The sequence below is a fragment of the Condylura cristata genome, unplaced genomic scaffold, assembly GCF_000260355.1.
Source record: "Condylura cristata isolate star-nosed mole 26May11 unplaced genomic scaffold, ConCri1.0 scaffold00012, whole genome shotgun sequence".
Classification (NCBI taxonomy): Eukaryota; Metazoa; Chordata; class Mammalia; order Eulipotyphla; family Talpidae; genus Condylura; species Condylura cristata.
This window is the reverse complement of record NW_004567113.1, coordinates 52,408,660-52,431,535: the sequence shown is the minus strand read 5'-3', so window position 1 is coordinate 52,431,535 and position 22,876 is coordinate 52,408,660. Positions and strand designations below refer to the sequence as shown.

The window sequence follows — 22,876 nt, the reverse complement described above, 5'->3', positions numbered from 1 at the left end:
ATTCCAAAGAAGAGTGAATGGGAAAATCCCAGTCATCGTCCTCACTTGCCTATGAGAGATTTTAGGGCTGGAACACCCTGTAAGGACTGACACTCTAGTTCAGGACTTTAGAAGACAGGAGTGGAGCAGGAGGAGACTCCCTTAAGTCAGAGCAGGGCTCCCTTCCATAGAACAAAGGATTTTTCTGTGATGTTAGGTTAGGACTGAACTAATGAAAGCATTTACTCTCTGTGACCTACTTTGACAGTTCAAGTTTCAAATGCAGTCATGCCGTATTTTGTCTTTCAATTAGTTGCTAGAACCCCACTTGCTTTTAATAGCGAGTCTAAATCCTTCTCTCCGTGGGTGATCTAAGAATTCCAGGGGTTTGCGTGGTTCAAAGGGAGTCTTTCATTGCTACTTCCAACCAGACAGTAGGAAGCAGAAAGCAAAACCTTTGATTGTCCTCTCGCCCTGTGGAGTTAGTCGTATCAAATGGTGACACTATCACACACAGTCCACAGGGTGATTGTTCTCTTGTGGGGGTGCTTTGCCGGCCCCATTATTATCCCTTAATGAAGTTTCAACATAATGACCCTTTTAATTCCCCCATCATGTGTGAGGTCATTACCTTCCCCCACCCCCACCCAAAGGACAGCTCTATGATAGAATGAACACAGACAAACTTCCAGCTTCACATACCAACACTGGCGCCCCAAAATCTGTTAGGTCTCTTTGCTGGGGTTCCCATGTAATTCTTGGCCAAACCCATTCTGGGGTCCACAGTGCCCTCCCTTTACATCAGCTTTGGGCCAGGACACTCCTGTCTCCCATGACTAATTTCCCTAAATTTGCATCAGGAAAAGCTGGGCCCTGGGTTCCTTACTTTCTAGAAGGTCCTGAATGCTTTAAGCAAATAATCTCAACCCCTCAGTAGCCAAATGTTCCCGGAGGGAAAATCTTCACTGACTCGCTACTGAGAATCTCTTTCCCTGCATAGTGCTAGCCACGTCCCCAAGTGACTTTTCTCAGCAGTGACCAGTACCTCCTCCTCATAGCTCAGTGACCTGGAGCTCTGTGTGTCTAGAAGTGGCTGCCACTACTTTTTACAGTTCCAGCTCATCAGGCCCAGGCATGTTCTAGAGAATAGAAAGAACTTAAGAGCTAGAAATAATTGAGAACAATGGTTTTGTTTTGAATTTGAGGGAACAATCCCAGAGATTCTAGCTGATTAAAATCCTATTCTCATTGGGCCTCCCTGGTGGCCCAGGGGTTAAGTCTTAGCGCTATCAAGCTGTTGCCAGCCTCTGCAGCAGAAGTTCTATCCCTCGCCAGGGAGTGACCCACATGGCCCGGCAGACTCTCCTGTCTCTCCGCTGCCCCCCCTCAGCAGTGTGTTTCAGTAGATCTGCCTGTTCTGTTCCCTACTGTGTCTCTAGTGAATCCTCTCACCCTGTGCAATTCTGGCCTACACCCCAGTTCTTGTACATAGTTTTTATATGTATAATTACAAAATATTTATATTTTAAATAAATTAAATAAATCTATAAAAAATGAAATCCTATCCTTCTTTAGCAAAAAAATATAAAAAAAGCAAATATTGCTTTTATGCTTAGGATTTGTTTTTACTATTCTATCATGACTCTGGATGGCCAGTGCAGTTAAAGACCATCTCTACCAGATGGAGAACAGCAAAACGAAACAAAACTTGTCTGAATGGGGAGTCCACCCATCTCCTCCAAATTTGTGAGCAGTGTCCACTTCCCTGAATTTGCAAATACTTCTTCCACTCACCATTCTCAATTGCTTGAGAAGCATGGCAGGAAAACAATGGCAAAACTAGATTTTTCAATCGCTTCCACAGATGACATTATGAATTGTATTTGGCTGTTGCTAAGGAGATGAAAATCAGAAGGAACAAAGAAATTGATTGCATCAAAGAGGCGCAGCCATGGGCTTTGCAGAACCACTCTGCTTTGGCATTACTGTGACCAGTTCCCATAGGAACAAAGACATATCCGCCTTAAAAACACCCAGTCTCATCTCCCAGCAAAGGGAAGAGGGAGACGCCAACAGACATCTGCACACATGTGGCCATAGCAACTTTTGTGTAACAGCCCAAGGTGAAAGTGTCCATCAAGGATAGAATAAACAAAAAAAACTAAACACAAATCTACAATAGAATATTATTAAGGTCAATAATTGCTTTTTGATCTTAAAAGCAAGGATATTTTGATACCTAGTGCAATATCCACGAGTCTTGAAGGCTGAACACCTTGAAGGCTGAACACCTTGTAGGGTGAACACCTCGAAGGCTGAACACCTGTAGGCTGAACACTCTGCAGGCTGAACACCCTGTAGGCTGAATACTAGAGAACAATGGCAGCTTCATTGCTCATAGTCCTTGCTCTGCATAGGGCTTGGTCCATCAGAATGGGGCTCCTCTCCTTGTTATTCCAACATACACCCCACGTCCACAGTCTGAAGCTAAAACCTTGAAAACTCTCAACTAAGATGTGACTCTTTTCTCTAAGTTTAATAATGAATTTCCATTCAGTGAGTAATTTTTCTCCTGAAACATCCACTCAGTGGAAAACAAAGGAAGAGGGGAAAACTAAGTAAACAAGTCTGAGAAAAGGCCAGACCCAGAGAAGGAGACGCTTCCGAACTTCACAATCCAGGACAGCAGGCGCTGAAGCTTTACCCCAGACTTCTCCTTTTCCACCAGCCTGGACTAAGCCTCACCCCTTGAATGAATTCCAGGTTCTCTGGCTCCTGAGGGACTAAAGGAGAAAATTATTTTTAGCACAACTCTTTGGAAACCTCTGAGATCTTGGATCTGCTTTTCTGTCTGGTACCACAGCAAATTTTTCTCTGCGTTCTCGTGAAAGATCCTCAGGCTCTCGTGGACCTGAAATCCTGGAGCAACGCACCGTCTCAAAGCCAGGTATGGGGTTTACTCTACTATTTTTAGAATGTAGCTGCAATGGCTGTCTCATTGCATTGTCTCAAATAAACTCATTTGAGTGTATTAATCAGATGACTGTGAGAAGAAGCTACAGACCAGGTTTTAAATCTCTGGTGAGACACTAGCTTTGTGACGAAAAACAGGTGTCTGACTTCTCAGGACATCATTCCCGTCCAACCCGCCAAGGAGGGTCTTTGGGAAGATGCCCTGAGCCTGTAGGTCTGTAGTCCAGAAAATATTTGACAAATGTCAGTGTTCAGTACTGTTGTGCCATCATTGCATTTTACCCAAAGCCGCCAAGGTTTTATGAATCATGAGCTGTTGATAAAAAATTAGTATCGATGAGTAAATATTTTCCTTCGTCAGCCTTTGCTGAGCTGCTACTGCAGACGTCTTTATCCTAAGTGCTGGTGACATGGAATGCACACGCTGGAGAGGAAGGCAGGGAAAGAGTTAGCATTCAGTGGGGTGAGCGGGATAGGGAAGGGGTAGGATGGAAATGTGTGGCCGGTAGAAGCCAATCCTGGGGGTGGGGAGCTGGAGCCCCAAGCTGAGCAGAGGAGCCCCTAGAAGAGGCAACTTGGACAGGAGCGTCTCCTCGGGCCCCATCCCATCTCGCCCCTAGCGCAGCCAGAAGACAGAGCTGCCATGGAGAAATCTCCAGCCTACAGGCCAAGGCAAGCCTCGTTCTGGCTGCTGCTGGCCACCTATCTTCTTCCTAACGATTTCCAGGAAGAGGAGTTTCAAATTGAATTAATAATAAAGTCCAGCCCTTTGTCACGAAGTCATGTTACGGTTCCCATCACATGATAGGGGAAACTTGAGTGTTTGAAGTCCAAAGAGTTCGGCTACTCCCTCCTGCCTGTGTTGTTTGTAGGGCTGTGTGGGCTTGAGCCTTGGTCTGGACTTTCTTGTTTGTAAAGTGAAGGTACTAGTCCCTCTTTCTGAAAGTGGTGTGGGGATTGAGTGAGCGCTCTTTAAAACATTTAGTATAGTCATGAGAATACCACCCAACCCCACCATCCTGATCTACTTTTCTTTTTTCTAAGATTTATTGATTTATGCATATAGAACTGGGGTACAGGCCAGAGATGCAGGGGCAGTGAGAGGCTCCACCAGAAACAGAGTGGGGAGCAGAACAGGCCAACTGACCAAGTCCACTGCTGAGGGGAGCAGTGGGTGAGACGAGAGGTCTGCTGCACCATGTGGGTCACCTCCGGAGCAGGGGATCAAACACACTGAAGCGGTTGTGGCTAGCTGCAGTGCTGCGTCCCAACCTGTTGCACCACCAGGGAGGGACTTTTTTTTTTTAACTGAATTTGCCTTTAATTGTGGCAAAATAGACATCACATAAAATCTGTCATCATTGCAGTGGTTGGCTCGCAGCACCAAGCATGTTCCCATCGCTGTACAACCATCACACCCTCCAACTCCAGAACCTACCATCTTCCCCAAGTGCCACTCTGTTCCTCTGAATCCTGTCGCCACCCCCTGCCCAGCCTCAACACTCACCATTCTGCTTCTGTCTCTATAATTGTGTCTATTCTGGACACGTCATACAAGTATAATCATGCAATATTTGTCCTTTGGGGAACAACATATTTCACTTAGTATTCAGTCTTTCAGACTCATGGATATTGCATTAGATGTCAAAATGTCCTTGCTTTTGAGGTCAAGTCCTGTTCTGTTGTCGGTGTGTGTTTAGCCTATTTTGTTTATTCCTTCATTGGTGGACATGTGGGCTGCTGCTACCTTGGGCTGTTACACAAGAGCTGCTACAGCCATGTGTGTGCAGATGCCTGCTGGAGTCCCCCTCTCCCTTGTATGACAGGTACATGACAGTACAGACCTGTGAATGTCGCATGTCTTCATTGTGAAGGTGTCTATTCAAATCCTTTGCCCATTTTTAACTAAGTGATTTGTTCTTTGCCATTGAGTTGTGAGCAGTTGTGAGCTGGCTATTACCCCTTTATCAGATACACTGTTTTCAGATCTCTGCTCCCATTTCAGTTGCTGCCTTTTACATCTCTTCATCATGTCTTTCTTTCACCATGCAGAAGCTTTTAGGTTTCATGATGTCTTGCGTGTTTATTTTTGCTTTTAGTGGAACATCAAAAAAAGACAGTTGCCAAGGTCAGTGTCAAGGAGCTATACCTTTGTGTTTTCTTCTAGAGGTTTGATGGTTTCAGGCCTGACATGTAAGCCTTTGATCCACTTGGAATTCAATTTTCTGAGTGGTGTCAGATAAGGGCCCAATTTCATTCTTTGGCATGTGACTGTCCGGTTTTCCTACCGCCGTTATTGAAGAGACTATCTTTTCCCCACTGAGTATTCTTGGCTCCCTCATCAAAATGTTAGTGGACAGTACACGCATGGGTTTATTTTATTTTTAACATAAAGAAAAATATGAGCTGTTTACAAAGGGATCTCAATCTGCAGAAAGATTTTCCGGAAGTTCAATCTTTGTGTGGATTGATTCATCTTCAAGTGTTTCCCATCCAGCTGAGCGAAAACAAAGGGTTCAAGACTAAAAAAAATTCCGCAAAACACCATGTACTACAATTCCTGCCGTGCAGATTCAAAATATACCTTAGCATGAAGTTTCTGAAAGCTACAGGACCATGAAGTTATTTTTTAAATATCTTTAAAACTCTAACATGTGAAGATTTATGCATTCCTACATTCTCGGCCACTTTATCCACAATAGCCCAGCCGCGGACCCACCGCTGCCCATCAGCAGATGTCTAGATAAAGAACTGTGGCATACAGACTCAGGCAAGCTCTGCTACACTATTTTAAAAAGATGGAATTGTGTCTTTTGGGGTAAAATTGATGAATCTTGAGGGGATTGTGTGAAGTAAAATAACTCAGAAAGTGAAAGACATGTACCGGATGGTTTCACTTATTTGTGGAATTTAAATAACCAAAGAGCACATACTGGCAAGCCCAACAAAAATAATTTCTAGACTCTGAAAAATGCGCTGGTTACCAGAGGGACTGGGGTTGGGGGAGATCAGGGAGGAAGGCCACGGGGATAGCGGTGCTGGCTCTGGAGTCTCTGTGGGGAGTGAAGAGGTGTGCGCACGCCAGCAGGTATGAAAGGTGCCCCCAAATGATTGACAGGTTGATTTTTAAATAAATAAAGAGGTGTCTTTTAAAAATGAAAACGTGTTGTTTTACAATCCCTACAGTAAAATGGAGTAGAAAACCCTTTACAAGTAACATCCAAGGCAAATCCGGTCAAGATTCACAATATGCCCAGAATTTTGATTTCCCAACCCAAAGGAACACAGTGGTGGGGGAAATATAGCCAACTACATATTTGACATAAATTTGCATAATTCCATGCAATCCTTCAAAGCCTTTTGTAGGGGCAGCGACTGCTAATGTCTGTGAAGTCTCTTTCCGTAGCTTTGAAAATGTTCTAAAGTTAAATTAGATGCACGCACATCTGTGCAAGCTCTTGCTGTCTCCTTTCATCTGGGGCGTCTTTTAAAGTTGGGTGTCTTGATCAGACCCACTGGACAGTTCAGAGCGTGTCTTAATCCCCATTGATCAGTAGAATAAATGATTCTGAGTTTGTGTTGGCTTACCAGTCAAATGAACAGAGCACAGCAAAAATGTCCTCCTGTACTTAGAGGGTTGGAGGTGTCGGAGTGGGGGAAGGTACCGTAACACATGGATTCACTCAAGGAACAGAGCCTGAATTTGCATAATTGCTTCAGCTGCTCACTAACATGATTTCTAGGAATTAGTCTTATGTGGAACTCGTGACCACACTATATTTTTCTGAGCTTGGCCTTCTAGTGTGCTGGCAAATTTTTGGGTCTGATTCCAAGATGTTGCACTTCCCTTTTTTGGTACCATAAAAGTGGTCTGATGTACCGGTTTCGTTTTCTAATATGGCTGTCAAAAAAAAAAAAAAACCCTATCAGATTGTTTTTCCCACGTGTTATGATCTCTCCCTTTGAGTGAGTAGCCCCCAGGCCCTAGGCATCCACATCAAGCATTGCACAGATTTCTCATTGCAAAAACATCCCCCTGAAGCCACATGTACGCAGTCTTCCATTCAAGAAACGGCTAATGCTGACGTTTCAGAAAATCAAGCGTCTGCAGCCTGCATGCCAAGAGTCCGGCTTAAAAACCACCCACCACTCTCAGCCTCTCAGCTGCCAGGCTTTGCCGGGTGAAGGCTCTTGGATGGTGACTGAAGAGAGCTGCTGCTGTGCTGTGTGGAGCCTAAGTCTCCGGGCAAGGCTTCCTCAGCTCAGCTCCTCGGGATACCGCCCAGTGCTAACAACTTAATGGGCACTACAGCCTTCCATCCCACCGGTTTTAAATTAAAGCTCGAGACCCCCTCAGGATAGCACAGTATTCCAATTACGCTAATTGACATTCACAGGATTGTCAAGTAAGAAACACGGTTTCCGAAAATGCCTCTTCCTTCCTCCTGCTTTCCAAAGCCCATCCATTGTAAGGAAACGAGCAGGAGCAGAAGCAGGGATGCCAGGTGGGCTGTCAAGCCCGAGGTTTCCGTTGACAGAACTGGAAATAAATGTGCATAGCAGAGAATCACGTGCGCAAAGGATCCTGGAGTCAAATGGGACCTTTGTTGAATGGAATGAGCAGGTCTTGATATGGAGAGGTGCTCAGGATAAAGGGGAAGAAGTGCAATCACAGGAATGACCTGGGACCACTATTCTTCCCAGGGAGAAAAGAAAGATGGAAGACTGTTTGTCGAAATGCATAGAAAACGATCTCCTGTTGATGCGTATCATTTTCATTGGCAGCTCTTACTTCCTTTTACAATGCACTGCTCCAGTCAATAGAAAACATTGTTTTTGAAGCCCATCTTGGATTCCTGCAAAAATGTGCTGTAAAGTGAATTATTTGGGGGTGTTTTAAATCAACCCTTCATCTCCACCAGCCGAGACGGGGCAGAGACGCGCGGTTGCCATGCAGTTATGGGGATGCGCGGTTGCCATGCAGTTACGGGGCTTCTGGGGGTGGGGGGTTACTGCAGAGGTGGGAGCACCAGAAGCTGAGTCAGGTGCTCGACTACAAACCCCCAGCTGAGCTCTTGCATCCATGTGCTTCTCTTTCAGAGCCAAAGATGTTCGTCTTGCTCTACGTTACAAGCTTTGCCATTTGTGCAAGCGGGCAGCCCCCACGGGGCAACCAGTTCAAAGGCGAGAGCTACTCCCCGAGGTACATCTGTAGCATCCCCGGCTTACCTGGGCCTCCGGGGCCCCCTGGAGCAAATGGTTCTCCGGGGCCCCACGGTCGGATCGGACTTCCCGGACGAGATGGGAGAGATGGCAGGAAAGGAGAAAAAGGCGAAAAGGGGGCAGCAGGTAGGAAAGGTGACGGTCCCTCAGACACCTCCCGCTCCTCCATCTTAAAACTGTTCCCTTTCCTTGATGCTGCTGTTTCATGAGACTCCTCCCAGCCCCCTTCACTGCCTCACTGCCTTGATGATAACGGTTGCGCGCTTAGGTTCGCACTTCTCTCGGCTCGGCCTGCGTTTTCACTTCACAGAGATGACGGCTCTCAAACGCAGACACCATCTTATTTCATAGAGCAGAAGCCAAGGCAATAATACCACGACTAAGTCAAGGATGCAAGTGACCCCCTCATGGCAGGCGGAACCAGAGCCCAACTCTACCAGCCCCGACCCCTGGGCCTGGGCAGTTGTCCTGGGGCCTGGTGGAGAGACAGGTGGGCAGACTAATCAAGGCAGAAACTGGGAAGCCACAAACAGGTGCCACCCTGCATGGTGTCTGGGCTCCCAGGTGAGGAGTTAGCGCTGCCGGGATCCCTCCCCAGCCCCTCTCTCAGCCTCTCAGCTCCTCTCCCTGGTCCTCTCCCCTGCTGCCCTGCAGAGGCTGAGCCTACAGCCCTGACAGCATCACAATTGTCCCCAGTAATTTTCACATTTTTCCCCTTAAATAAGTTGGCCCAGGAAGTTTGCCAGATTCTGTCTTCCTTCAGAGTAAATCAAATTGAAATTCCAGCGAGGCTGAGGCTGATTTAACTCCAGTGATTATAAATCAGTCTTGAAGTAAGTTTCTGAAGGTAAAAGCTGGGACTAAGGGAAGGAAGAAAAAAGTCACTAGGTCTAGGAAGATGTCTGTCTGGCCACAGACCGGAGTCGCTGTGTTCTGTGGAATAGCATCGTAGTCTGTTCAAATTATTGGATGGTCATTTGTTTCTGAGTGCATCATACAGAAAATACTTGACAAATTGGCTACCAGATCCACACACAGTATTCAGATAAAGAACTTTTTTTGTTTAATAAATCTATTGTTTAAGTCTGGTAACATTAGGATCCCCCATTAGTTATTACCCCCATAGTGCACCCACCACCAAATCCCCCACCATCCCCCACCATAATCCACCGTGCTCCCTTCCCTCAAGATGAAGAGCTTTTAGTTTAGAATTAAATGTGTCTTTCAAAGGCTTCTTTATTGTAATATCTATGAACGCCGTCTACTGCTGGGTCATGGCCATGATTCATGTAATATCACGGGGATGGGTAGATATGTGTTCCCAGCCTTTCTAGTTTACCGTGTCTGGAAGCAATAATGTCAAGGCTACACAAACAAGCTGTAGAGTCAGAAGGATTTCAGCTCAAGGGCCTCTCTGTAGCACAGAGGTTAAAGACTCAGTGCGATAGAGCTGTCACCAACCACTGCAGCACAAGTTCAATCCCCAGCCAGGGAGCTGACCCACAGGGCACAGCAGACCTCTCCTGTCTCCCTGCTGCTCCTCTCAGCAGTGTATTTCAGTAGATCTGCCTGTTCTTCTCCCCACTCTGTCTCTGGTCGATTCTCTTACCTCCCCATACCTCTGGCCTATACCCCAGTTCTTGTATGCATAAATAAATAAATTAATATCTCTCTTTAAAAAAAAAAGGACTTCAGCTCAAATCTTGGCTCCTTATTTAAATCTGGAATAATACTGGCTAGCAATGGGTGCATAGGAAGCTTGTTGATGAACTGAACAGGTGAGTGAAGGAGTGAAAGAATGGATACTCTGTGTAGTATCCTTGGGAAAAATTGGCCTCTTGGAGCCTCCATTTCTTCACTTGTGAATTGTGGGTAGTCAGGGCAACGATGGAGATTAAAGACAATAATACATGTGAGTCACTCAACAGAACAGCTTCCATGCATTAAGTTCTGAAGACATATTGGCTCTTACTACATCATACATCATTATAAGCTGTAAACATGGTTCTAGCCAAGTTCAGAAGTATCCAGCGTCACATTATAACCTAGAAATAATTTATCTGTTCCGTGGAATGATTGTAGTGAAAGATTCCTCTCTGTATATGAATTCAGAATAAGTCAAATATTCAACATTGGTATGATTTTTAAAATTCATTGCTATCAATGAACTTTAAGAGGTCAGCTGTACTACCATATTTATTCATCCATTCTTTCACTCCTTCACTCACCTGTTCAATTCATCAACAAGCTTCCTATGCACCCATTGCTAGCCAGTATTATTCCAGATTTAAATAAGATGATGCATATAAGTACCATACCTGGTAGGTCATAAATATGAGTGGTTAACTTTGTCGTTAAATAGATGTAGAATAGGACATGGAACTAAATAGGCACAGAGGTCTGTCTGCTCCTCTCTGCACCCATGACCCACCTGAGCACTGATATTGTCCAACTCACTGAATTCCTTCTGTAGAGGGAATTCTAATCAGGTGATCGCCAAAATGATAGTAAATTACTTTCAGTTAGTCATGATTTAAATGATTTCTCACATACTCCAGAAAATGTTCTTGAAATTTCTGACGAGAAGTTTCTGCCTCCCTGTCAGTGCATCAGGAAGGTTCTAAAAGACTCCCGATCTCATAGGACATGCTTGGGAATCGGCTGGAAACACACATTGAAGGTGTGCTGGGACTGGCTGTCCTGCCCTTTGTGACTCTATATTTAGAGGCACAATTAATTAAACTCTAAACTCTTTTTGAAGGTTTGAGAGGTAAGACCGGACCCCTGGGCCTTACTGGAGAGAAAGGGGACCAAGGAGAGACTGGGAAGAAAGGACCCATGGGACCCGAGGGAGAGAAAGGAGAAGTGGGTCCAGCGGGAGCCCCTGGACCAAAGGGAGACCGAGGAGAGCACGGGGAGCCGGGACCGCCCGGAGTTTGTAGATGTGGCAGCATCGTGCTCAAATCCGCCTTTTCAGTGGGCATCACGACGAGCTACCCAGAAGAGCGGCTGCCGATCATATTCAACAAGGTCCTCTTCAACGAGGGGGAGCATTACAACCCTGCCACAGGGAAGTTCATCTGCGCTTTCCCAGGCATCTACTACTTTTCTTATGATATCACGTTGGCCAACAAGCACCTGGCCATCGGGCTGGTGCACAATGGGCAGTACCGGATAAAGACCTTTGACGCCAACACTGGGAACCACGACGTGGCTTCGGGGTCCACGGTCATCTACCTGCAGCCAGAGGATGAGGTCTGGCTGGAGATCTTCTTCACGGACCAGAACGGTCTCTTCTCAGACCCAGGTTGGGCAGACAGTCTGTTCTCTGGATTTCTCCTCTATGTGGACACAGACTATCTAGATTCCATCTCAGAGGATGACGAGCTGTGATCACCTGACTTGGATGCTCCAAGAGCCTGTGGCAGCCACTTTTGACTTATCCTGGGACCCTGGCAGGCAGAACACCCAGACACAAGATCCAAAGGGACTCCTGTCCAGATGCCAGAGCATTAAAGACAGTTCTAGCAGAATCCACTAAAACAAGATGAACCACCAAATGGTTAAAATCAAGCTGAAATAAATCACGTAAAACAATCACCCTATATATGAATTCTCTTGAAAGCAATATTCATAAATATTTAAACAAATTAAAGACAATGTTAACAAATTTTCTATTAAATTCCCTGAGTGTTAAAACCAGCTGGTGATGATATTGGCTCATTAAATCTCCATCAAATAACATGTTTTGTCTGTTATTTAAGAGAGTCATAACATCCCCCCTTTGATTCTCAGAGGCTCTAGTAAGCCATAAACCGAAGGTAAGAGATGTAGAGTAATTTTAAGCAAGCTAAATTGATCATTTTTCTTGCTTTCTTAGTCTTTCTTTCCTGCTTGTAAATATTCACTCCACAACTTTTTAATGAGTTTACCTGACCCTATGAAGATGGCCTAGATTTGATAATGAGTGAAGACGAAATCCCTATCTTCATGTAGACTCACACCAGAAAAGATTGGCTCAATACTGGAAGCACTTGGGGCCTGTTATTTCTGAGAGCTGGGACCTGGGGAGGTTTTGCACTCGGCATGCTAAGGCCTGGGTCTTTGTGTATGTGAGATAGAAGACACCGAACAAGGAATTCAACAGCTGCATCTCCCCTCCCAGTCCTCAAAACACCACTGGTATAAGCTATGCAAAGGGGTGAAAAATCCAGAGATAAAGGCACCCTGAAAGGGGCCATGGAGTTGAAGAATCCTAATTTCTTGGGACCAACCAGTATGTCATTCTCCCAAAACTTTGAACATGCTAATTTCCCAGGACAATTATTTGTCTTCATCGCTTTCTGACAAATAAGGGACCCACTCTATTATAGTCAGACGCTTAGTGTGTTCTGGATTTCCTAAGAATTCAGATGCAGCAGAGATGTCCTTTATATACAAGTGAGCTGATGGAATGAGCGACAGGGAAAGACCTGAACAACATACTCCCGCTCTTTACAGTGTCAGTATCTTCCTCGCCGCAGAACAGAGATTCCTCAGTAAATCTCACCCCCAGTTCTCTTGCAGTCCTGTTCTTTGACCAGTAGCAGTACTATGCATTTACTGTCTCCCTCTTGGGGGCTTCTGATGCTCTTGCCAAGCAGTCCTCTCTCTGCTCATTCATTTCAAAATGATTTCTTTAATGGACTTGAGTCTGAGAAACCAAAGATAATGCTGATTAGACAAAGGAGGACAAAATGGTGGCTTGAGGTAGCCACTTGCTTCTAGGTAGTAGCTCAACCTGGAATTCCATGCTACCCAGTATAGAGTATCAGCAGAAGAAGCTCATGTGGGAAACACGAAACTACAATGGGGTTTGCTAATGAAGAGGCCACAGGACTACTTTGGGACGTCAGTTTTCTTCTGATAGTCTTCAATTAATGCATTCATTTCTTTGAATATTGTCTACTTTTAAATGTTCCTTCCATGTCGAAGTCTATTTTAAGTAGCTTTTGAAGTGAACGTTTCTTTAGTTGTTCATAAACCCAGCAATAAATTTTATTTTTATTATCACTGATGGGATCAGAGAGCTAAAATGGGAAAGGAAAGGCTACTTTGGTATTAAAAGGATAAACTCTTATGCAAATGCAGGTGTCTTTCATTCTGAAAAGAATAATGTACAGTTTATCCATATTTATGTATATTTGCATAAAGGAAAAAGAAGCACAAATTTGGTTTAAAAAACTCCAAGTCTAACTCCAATCATCCCTAAGGGCTTTTCATGTAATGAGTATGCATTAAGAAATATTTGTATTGACCTTCTTCCATCTTGTTCCAGGGGACTTAAAGCCCCTTCTGACAGATGAAGTACATAAATCGCCCTTTAGAGCAGGTGAGAAGAAAAGAGCAAAACAAACAATAAAACAAAGAGGAAAGCTAGCACAGACCTGCACACATCGCAGCAAGATGGCACCATGGAGGCTGAGTGGAAGAACCTCCTTCAGAGGGGAGGCTGCTGGCTGGAGCTCTTCAGACTGTAAGCACCTGTCACAAGCCCTGGATGATTATCGGTCCTTCTGACCCACGTCACCCACCTCAGGTTCAATTAATTTACTAGAATGGCACAGCTCTCAGGAAACCCACTACACCCTAGAAGCCCAGTCTATTAGAATGGTTACTTCAGAATAGTAATCAACAGCCAGATGGGAAAGCTGCCTAGGTCAGGATTTGGGGGAGTCTCAGAGCTTCTACATCCTCGCCAAGTGTCCCATTCTCCCCGAATCTCCACGTGTCCTCCAACCCTGGGGCTCTCTGAAGCCTCCTGCCCTTGGGTTTATATGGAGGTTTCATTACCTCGGCATGAGTGATTTAATCCTTGGCATTGACTCTGCCTCTGTCCCCTCTCCCCTCCCCGGAGGCCTGGGGGGAGTAGGACCAAAAAGTTCCCTATTTCCTGACAACCAGACCCATCCTTAGGGGATTCCCAAAAGTTACTTTCCTTAACACAAAGAGACAACTTCATCCTTCACAGCACTTAAGAAAATCTAAAGGAAGATGTGACCCAGGAAATGTGGACTGAGACCGAATATGTAGGACAGATGCATTTTGGCCATCTGAATGACAGATACATATAGTTGCTATAGCTCACAATATCACATACGTCAATACTCCTTTTCTTTTTGTTCTCCATCAGGGTTTGTGTATCTCAGCAAGAGTGACATCTGGGACTGGAGCAGTCTTGTGGTGTGGTTCTGTCCTGTGCCTTGTAGGCTGTGAAACAGCATCTCTCGTCTCTACCACTAGGTTCCAGGTTCACCTCCCTTCCAATCATGATCATCACTGGTATCTGCAGACTCTGTCCTTGGGGCAGGGGGACGAGAACAGAATTTTCCTCAGTTGAGAACCACTTGTGTATACTTCTGCATAACCTGGTGCTGGTGACAGCTACCCTGTCCTGTAGGTTACCTGGTTTTCAATAGCTATGTTAAAGATGATCGTCTTCTCTTTCCACAGACAACCACATTGCTGGTCTTCATTTTAGTACTTGTTCCCTTCTGAGCACCAATAGTAGAACAGTACATTAGCCTGGAAGATACACAAAAAGCAGCCAGACGTTATCCCGCATTCCAAGTCCTACTTGTTATAGCCAAAACATTTCTTCTTGGTGTTGTTTAGATACAAAAATCACAAAGTCTCCAATTCAAAAAACTGATTCCAAGAAAATAATGAATAACTTGTGCAAAGGTTTAATTAATCTTTGTAGTGAAGATTACAATATGGAAGATTGGGAAATACCCTAAGTGTCTGATAATAGAACATTGGTAAATGAGTTATGAAAACTCATCCAGTAGACTATAAACAGTGTCTCTAAAAGTGATGAGACTAGAAATGTATTGGCACCACAAGGTGTTCATTAAATGTTAACAGAACAAAGTAGATTACTAAAATATTTTTTCAGTCATTTTTCCATCTTTCAAGAGTGTTTATATCTGTGGAAAAATTGTGGGTAAAACCTAGTTATTAATAGGGACGTTTTCATTTCTTTCCTTTTTGATTTTTACTTTCTACTTCCACTTTTTAAGTGGAAATAAAATCCCTGTGAATTAAACAGTTCATTAGATCATCAAGGAAGCATTCAACCCAGGAAGAAATCTGACAGGTCTTAATCTGGCAAAATCATTCCAACAGACCCAAGTTTGAATGAAGTTTATATAGGTAAGAACAGTGAGTCATTGGCATCAGAAGTGTATTCGGGGAGGCTGAGAGGCTGGTAGGTCTAAGGAGACCTAGAGATATGTTGATGCTGTCTGTGGGCACAGGGAAGCAGAGCAGGATTTAATCTCCCCCTTTCTGAAGAATGCACTGTGGACATGCAAAGGTGGGATGAACATTGTTCAGTCTTCTTCGTCAATCTTCTCGGATATTAATGAGTGTGAAAAAATGGCCTTATGACAAAACATCAGACTTTGCGTTGCTGTAGTCACATCTCTGCAGAGGGCCTTGCTCTGTCTGCCAGAACAGGGATGGATCTTGTTCCTAGAACATTTTGCAGTATGTTCACAATAACAGTACTTGAAACAGAATTTGCTATATAAATTCTTAAATAGTCAGGGAAGTTTCATATTGTTATGCAAAGGATGGTAGAAAAAAAAATTCTAAGGAAAAAGGAAAGATACCTAGAGGTATAGTTAGGTATGTGGAATGATATCACCCTTAACATTTTCTGGTAGCATACCTGAGGATGTCTATCCCAGAGGATTTTTTGAAAGCAAGAATAAAGCAAAACAATCCTAGTTTATATATATGTATATTTTTTTAATTACACCCCATACACATTTGAAAAGGGGAAAAAATGAGTCTTGAATTGACATCATTTTATTTGAGCTTTATTAGCCCAGGTCTGTAAACCCAATAGTTAGCTACAGTGTGAAGTCATCCAGAACCAATGCATCTGTCAGATGACAAGGACATTTATGAGCAGCAATATGAAGAAGACAGAATAATAGCTTTGCTCCAGTGCCATCACAGAGGTGGCAGAATTTTCTAAAGTAAAGACTTGCCCAATCTAGTCAGAATTCCAAAAAATAATCTGAAAGCACTGGGAGCAGAAAATCATAAAATAAAAAGCTGCATAGATGTTCTGTCCTTTATAGGATCTTGTAAGTTGCAGCCATGGCTGAAATAAACAAAAGAGAGGAAGTAAAGTCTCTGTAATCATCCCAATCACAGCTTCAGACAACATTCTTGGCACCACAGAGATCCCTGTTGTTCTGGAAATTACTCTGGAACAATGATATCGAGTTACCACAAGAATTTTCTACAGAAAACACCCAAGACTTATTAGATTGAGAAGTAAACTTAAAGCAAAAGCTGACTGATGTATTCTAGTTGGTTGGACTATTGGTAAAAAAAAAAAATTCCACAGTTGGTAAAGGAGATATTCGGTACCCAGGAGGCATGCACATCAATAAATCAATTCACACACACAAGTCCTTACCCATTTGAGTTCCCTTAGGCATAAAACTCAGGTTAAATGCAGGACATTCAATCAATCGGAATTTTCGGTGGCACAACAAATAATCAGCCGATGTTATCAGAGCATGATTGAGGGGCACGCAGGGACCCCAAATTATTAAGGGTCACACACTCCTAAATGGTTCTGGCCATATGCAGCGCAAAGATATTTAAAGGAATTTGAAGAAAAGAAGGAAGGCTAGTCTTATTAATAGTTTCCCAATAAAATCCCCCAAATTACCCAGCAGCTCATAGGGTTGCCTTCAGACTGTGGTCTGAAGTCTTGCCCCAGGTCCAAGGCAACTCCTGGTGGGCAAGAAAGGGGCTAGGAAGGTCCATGTCCCAGAGGGTGCAGGTGTCTCCCCCGCGTGTCTCTTCCAAGTCACTCGCAATGTCTCTACATGTCTCTTTCCCACTTGTCTCCCCCCAGTCTCCTTCCCAGCAGTACCACGAAGCAGAGGGCGCTCCCTTCTGCCCTCGTGTATGCAGTCAGCTCAGCTCCACCCAGTTCCCACCACTCCCCGCTCAGGAAATCTGGCACGTTGCTTACTGGGATTTGTAATCCAAGGTGGTTACATGTAAGTGGGGGTGGGTTAAATGGTGCCTCCCCTTTACAGAGGTGTATCTCAAACGGTAGGAGGATATCCTAAATCTCCCCTGGCCAGCTAAATGCACTGAGGAATAAACTCAGAAGTCACACATGGGCGAATGATGGTTTTCCCACTGTGAGCACCAAGTCAGAGAAGAAGCTTGGATATGAAACTGGGCAGACTTCCCAATGGTGACCTCTATGTCTTGACCATGAGGAATATTTGAGTCCACAAATCAGAAACCCCTTTTCATCCTCCGAGAGGAGGAGATCTGCCTCAGCCCAAGTTCACAGGTCCAAAAATTGGCCATACCTGCAAGTGACCTTACACACATCCCACTCTCGGGAGTGACGCGGGCCTGGGTTCTAGACTCTTACCATCCCATCAGTCAGACAAATTCTCCTGCTCCCCCATGGGGTGGAGTCCTGAGATACAGAGATAAGTTACTGGTGTTTCAAGCCAGCGAGACAGAAGTGCCTATCCTTTCTTTTTTTTTTTTAAGATTTATTTTTTTTGTGCATACAGAACTGGGGTACAGGCCAGAGTGCAAGGGCGGTGAGAGGCTTTACCAGAGACAGAAAGGCAGATCGATGAAGTACACTGAGGGGAGCAGCGGGCGGGTCAGGAGAGGTCTGCCGCGCCATGTGGGTCACCTACGGGGTGGGCGGGGATCGAACTCATGCTGAAGGGACTTTAGCTTCTTAGTGCTGTGCTTTAACCCGCTGCGCCACCAGGGAGGGCCAGAAGTGCCTATCTTTCAAGATGGCGGAACTGGGCTAGGGGTAAAGAACAATGCCTTCCCATCCCATCCATCTATGAGAGAAGGACTGTTCTGAAAACCTATTTCCAATTGAATTCTCAGAGACCACCCTCGGAGTGGTTGATGTGCCTTCTCTACAGAAGAATCCTTTTCAGAATCTCTTTGGTCCTGCCACAGAGACCTGGAAGTATGTAACGCAACCACAAATTCTTCAATAGCTAGAATTAGTCCTACATCTCCCACTCATTACATCCTCCCCCTAAGATTGCTAGTAAACTCTGCAGTGAGTGTTTAGCAAAAAGAGTTGAAGGAAATCAAGAGCGAGGCAGAAAGAAGACAGTTTCTGTGGAAATGTTCTTCCTTCCCAAAACAAGGTAAGAATATCAATGATGCTTTGGCCTTCAAGGATTGTTCTGATGGCGGAATGGAGTGTCGCAGTTTACTTTTTAAGGTACTGACCTCTAGTGGCTGACAGTGATAACTTTTCTCTTCTAGGACACATTATCAGGATTTTACAAAACCCAAGGTTAAGTACGGGCAAGGTTTAGCGATCACCTTTCTCTGCCCACTTCTTACTAGAGAAGGGGAAACAGAGATTCATAGAAGATGAGGTCTCTGTCAGTGGCCACAGAGCTGGAACTGGAACCAAGGTCTTCTGACTCATTCCGTCCACCTCTCCCCAATGCCTAGCAGGTAGAAAAGCTACTCTCCCATTTACACTGCAATTAGTAATCCACAGAGTAACCATGACAACACTCGAGTTCCAGCCAGCTTCCTTGGAGTTGGTCCAAACTGACTGCATGAGGGTTTGGTGCCACTGCATCACAGCTGGAGTTTTTTCCTTCATCGTTTCGAATCTCTAATCCCTTTCACCATCACCACCGCACAGCAAGCACTAAATAAATGTCAGATGGAAGCTGGGTTGATGGACAGATAGATTTTCTTTGAAGGTAGGCATCAAGTGAGCACAATCTCTGCCTGTCTTGTCTTCCAATTAGCAAAAACCAAGTCTAAGATGTGGGCTCTGCTGCTCACATAAAGCTACCATCTGAAGCCCGTGCCCCAAGACCCCACCATTAATGCTCCCTGATTTCACAGAAGTGGCCATTTGGGTCCCATAAGTCAACAGTTAATTCAAGAAGGGATGGTGTTTTTCAGACTCTCAGTCATACATTTTTGCCTTCAAATAATGAGCCAGTGAAATCCTTCCTTCCTGTGTTAATTTATTCCTCCGGGCATTTACTGCACATTGATTGAGAATCGACTTTGTTCCAGGGATTTCCCAGAATCATCAGAACTCCATAGGAAGGAAAAAATGTGAGGCCACTGCTTTGCTAGAGATCAGCTTGAAGGGGTGGAGCCAGAGGCACCCTTGGCTATGTCTTGGGGCATGCTGCAGTATTAGTGGAGACGTGAATGAAGAACAAACTGCAAACCCCAGGAAATTACTCCAGCATGTCAAGGCCCCTCGGGCCCAAGAGAGCAGAATAGTGACAAGTGTCCCTTTGCCGTCCGCTCCACATCCCGTCTCTCAATAGTGATAATACAGCAGCTGCCAATTTATAGACTTGTCTTACTTTTCCTCCACAAATCTATTTGTTAGACAGTTCTTTGGAATCTGCCCTGGGCTTCCAAAAACATCAAGAGTGATTGGAGTCAGAGGCAAGTCCAAGAAAGTTCTATTTATACCCTGGTCCATTAAGAGTGTTAGAAACACAGTTTCCCAATTTGGCTGATAACAGAGAGCAAGCAGATGTTCCTGGTGCTCTTAGCCCTGTATCCACACAAGAACCCAGGCTGCCCCAGGATTCTGCCTCAGGGCACCCAACGGCCGCCTCTACAGCAAGCTGTGCCTGCCAGCAGCAAAGACATGAAGATACTCACCCTGGAGTCAGTAGAGGGAGCAATCCTGAATTGAACCTAGCAAACCATGGGCCCGAAGTTTCTATAACATTCGGTGCGTCGGAATGAAATGCAGTGCAACTTGCAGAATCACAAGACATGAGAGAATGACAGCTGGCTGAGAGCGCCTAGCGAGGCAGAACATCGTCATTTCTTTATCAAGACGTTGTCAGCTATTTCTCCATCTGGGGAGACCAGCAATTGTCCTTGGATAGGAATTTGCTTCTGTGAAGGGTCATTTGAGCAACGCTTGATTTTGCAAATAAAAGACAAAGGAACACCCACTGGGAAGAGGGACTGAGCAGGATTCCGGTGACATGATTCACTCTGCGTTTCCAAACTCTCCTTTCCATCTTCGTATATTGCTAAGTGGCCAGGGAACCTCTTGGGGACAAAAAGGATTTAGACTCTGGCCCCTTTCCTGCTGGATTTCAACAGCATGTCAACCTCTCTAGTAAACTTGGACGGGACTAGTTGAATTGATCAGCCAGAAGGATGATCGGTGTGATCGCTGGGCAGGCTTGGCTTGTGATTCAGGTCTCACACCCCCGGGTCTAGTGGCAGCTCTGTTGGTGAAAACCAGCGTGGGGAGACCAGAGTGTCTTAACCTTAGCACAACTATTGACATTCGGGGTCAGATAATTGTTACTGAGGGTTCGGTCTTGCACACTTGTTTAGCAGCAAGCCTGGTCTCTACTGTTCGATGCCAGCACTATGCTCCACCAGGTTGTGACAACCAAGAAAGTCCTCAAACTTTGCCAAATGCCACCTGGGAGGCAATCGTAGACCAACCGAGAAGCGCTGATGTCAACAAAGAGTGTGACGGTGGCATCTCAAGGTGAGGACTCTGGCTGGAGACACATGGATGGAGCTGATGGAAAACTGAATTCCTCCATTCTCCCTCCCTGGCATTTGGGCACAGGACTAGCCCCCGAGGCGAGCAAGTCCCTAGGACTTATTAGGAATTGGGGCCCTCCCTGGGTGTGCAACAGGTCAAAGTGCAGCACTATGAAGCTCTCTGTAGCCGCTGCAGCATGAGTTCGATCCCCTGCCAGGGAGCTGACTCACATGGTGCAGCAGACCGCTCCTGACTGCCTGCTTCTCCCTTAGCAGTGCATTTCATTAGAACTGTCTGTTCTGCTCCCCATTCTGGCTCTGGTGAAGCCTCTCACCGCCCCTGCTCCTCTGGCCTGTAGCCCAGGTCTATAAGCATAAATAAATAAATCTTTAAAAAAAAAAAAACTTATTAGGAACTCCAAGTGATAATGATGTTCTAATGGGGAGACACCAGCCATCCTGTGATAAGTAGGCACAGCAGCAGGCAGGAATTAAGAGCAAAAAGAATTAGGAAAGGAAGACTTTGTGATGGTATTTGCACCCTTAGGTGATGAAGCAGATCAGACCCATGAGAGGCACGTAAAGGGAAGAACTGGAAAGAATAGAGTGTAAAAACTGTAAGAGACCTTTCCAGCATGAGAAAAATGAGAATTCACCGCTCACACTAAAGTAGCAGTTTTCTCTGATATGTAAAAGCCTCAGCAGTTATTTCAAGTTATGACATGTGTCTCTAAATAAAATGAATCTCAAAGCCGTTTGTTCTCACTAGCTCAGACAGCTCTCTTAGGAAGTAAGAACTTTATGAAATGAAGCAAATGAGGAGAAAGTGTTGCAATTCAAAACAGGCTAAAAATCACCACCTTGCAGGAGGAAAATTAAATGCTTTAATAGCTCAAAAATAAAAATAGGTTACACTACCAATATATCCAAGTCAATGTTTCTCTCCATTTACTATTGAAATAAGAGGCTCAAATTTGCTACAGTTTGAGTTATATTTCGGGGCGGGATATACATATTTCAGTAAATTAGATGATATAAATCAACTGTTAAGGAACGTAGTTTTAAATAATATATGATTCAAAGGTGATCCCTCATCTTCGAAGTTGAATTTGATTTTAGTGATGTTTGCCCCTTGTGATACATTTTTCTTTCATCGAGAGTGGATAAGGCATGATAAAAAATATGACCAAACTGGAGAGCCAAGTAAGAATGACACATTCATCTAAAGTTAAAATCGTATTCCACATTCATGTGCAAAAATATTTCATTTACGGAACTAAGTAATGTCCAGTACAGCTTTCCTCCCAAGAAAAGATAGATGGTAGTGTAATCTCAGGAATTTTCCCCTGTTTTATTCCAGGGTCCTTGTCCCCAACTAGTCTTTAACTACATCATGCTTCGTGGTGTTACTCTTAAAGACTTTGGGCATATTTGCCCAAAATATCAAAGAATTTGAAGGTTTTATTTTCAAACCAATACAGGGGATCCTACGAGTTCCTGAGCGGGGAGTGGTGGGAACTGGGTGGAGCTGAGGTGACTGTTTACACGAGGGCAGGAGGGAGCACCCTCTGCTTCGTGGTACTGCTGGGAAGGAGACTTGGGGGAGACAAATGGGAAAGAGACATGTAGAGACATTGCGAGTGACTTGGAAGAGACACGCGGGTGAGACACGTGCGTGGGTCGGCTGTTTAGTGCAAGTATACTCCAGGAATGTAAGAAAAGTGTAACACTGAACAGCTCCGTTAATGTAATTCATCACATTAAGAAATGAAGGGGAAAAAAATCATACTTGATTATCTCAAAGGATGCATTAAAAATGTATGTGATGTGATTATATATTCTTGATTAAAAATTCTTTAACCATCAGCAACACTTAACCTAACAGAAAAAGATTTTTGCATTTTTAGTTAAAACATCTGAAAGATTCATTTGTTTTGCTTACAGAAGAATTTTTCAAGAAATAATAATTTCAGGACATAATGAGATGTATAATTTTTGTGAACTGCTTTAGTTTAGTTAAGTTTCCAAAGATAAGGGAGGTCATAATCAGAAGACTAATTAACACAACATGACAAACGTCCTGCCTGTTAATGACAGCTTACCATGTCGAGTAGCTGGT

At 44.5% G+C, this 22,876-nt stretch overlaps 2 protein-coding genes across 3 annotated transcripts in view; both read left to right on the top strand.

The window, feature by feature from the left end:
* Positions 1-11,896, top strand: part of C1QTNF7 (C1q and tumor necrosis factor related protein 7) — a 59,402-nt gene extending 47,506 nt beyond the window's left edge. The window contains exons 1-3 of one of the 2 annotated variants that reach the window (XM_012724183.1): positions 2,747-2,926; positions 8,053-8,301; positions 10,937-11,896. In XM_012724183.1, the coding sequence (XP_012579637.1) occupies positions 8,061-8,301; positions 10,937-11,568 (873 nt within the window). In that variant the 5' untranslated portion in view covers positions 2,747-2,926; positions 8,053-8,060 and the 3' untranslated portion in view covers positions 11,569-11,896. Of the gene's footprint in view, positions 1-2,746; positions 2,927-8,052; positions 8,302-10,936 lie in introns of those variants that run through there. The other variant, XM_012724182.1, reaches the window with a different exon arrangement.
* Positions 1-22,876, top strand: part of CC2D2A (coiled-coil and C2 domain containing 2A) — a 145,251-nt gene that overhangs the window by 47,162 nt on the left and 75,213 nt on the right. The window lies entirely within an intron of this gene.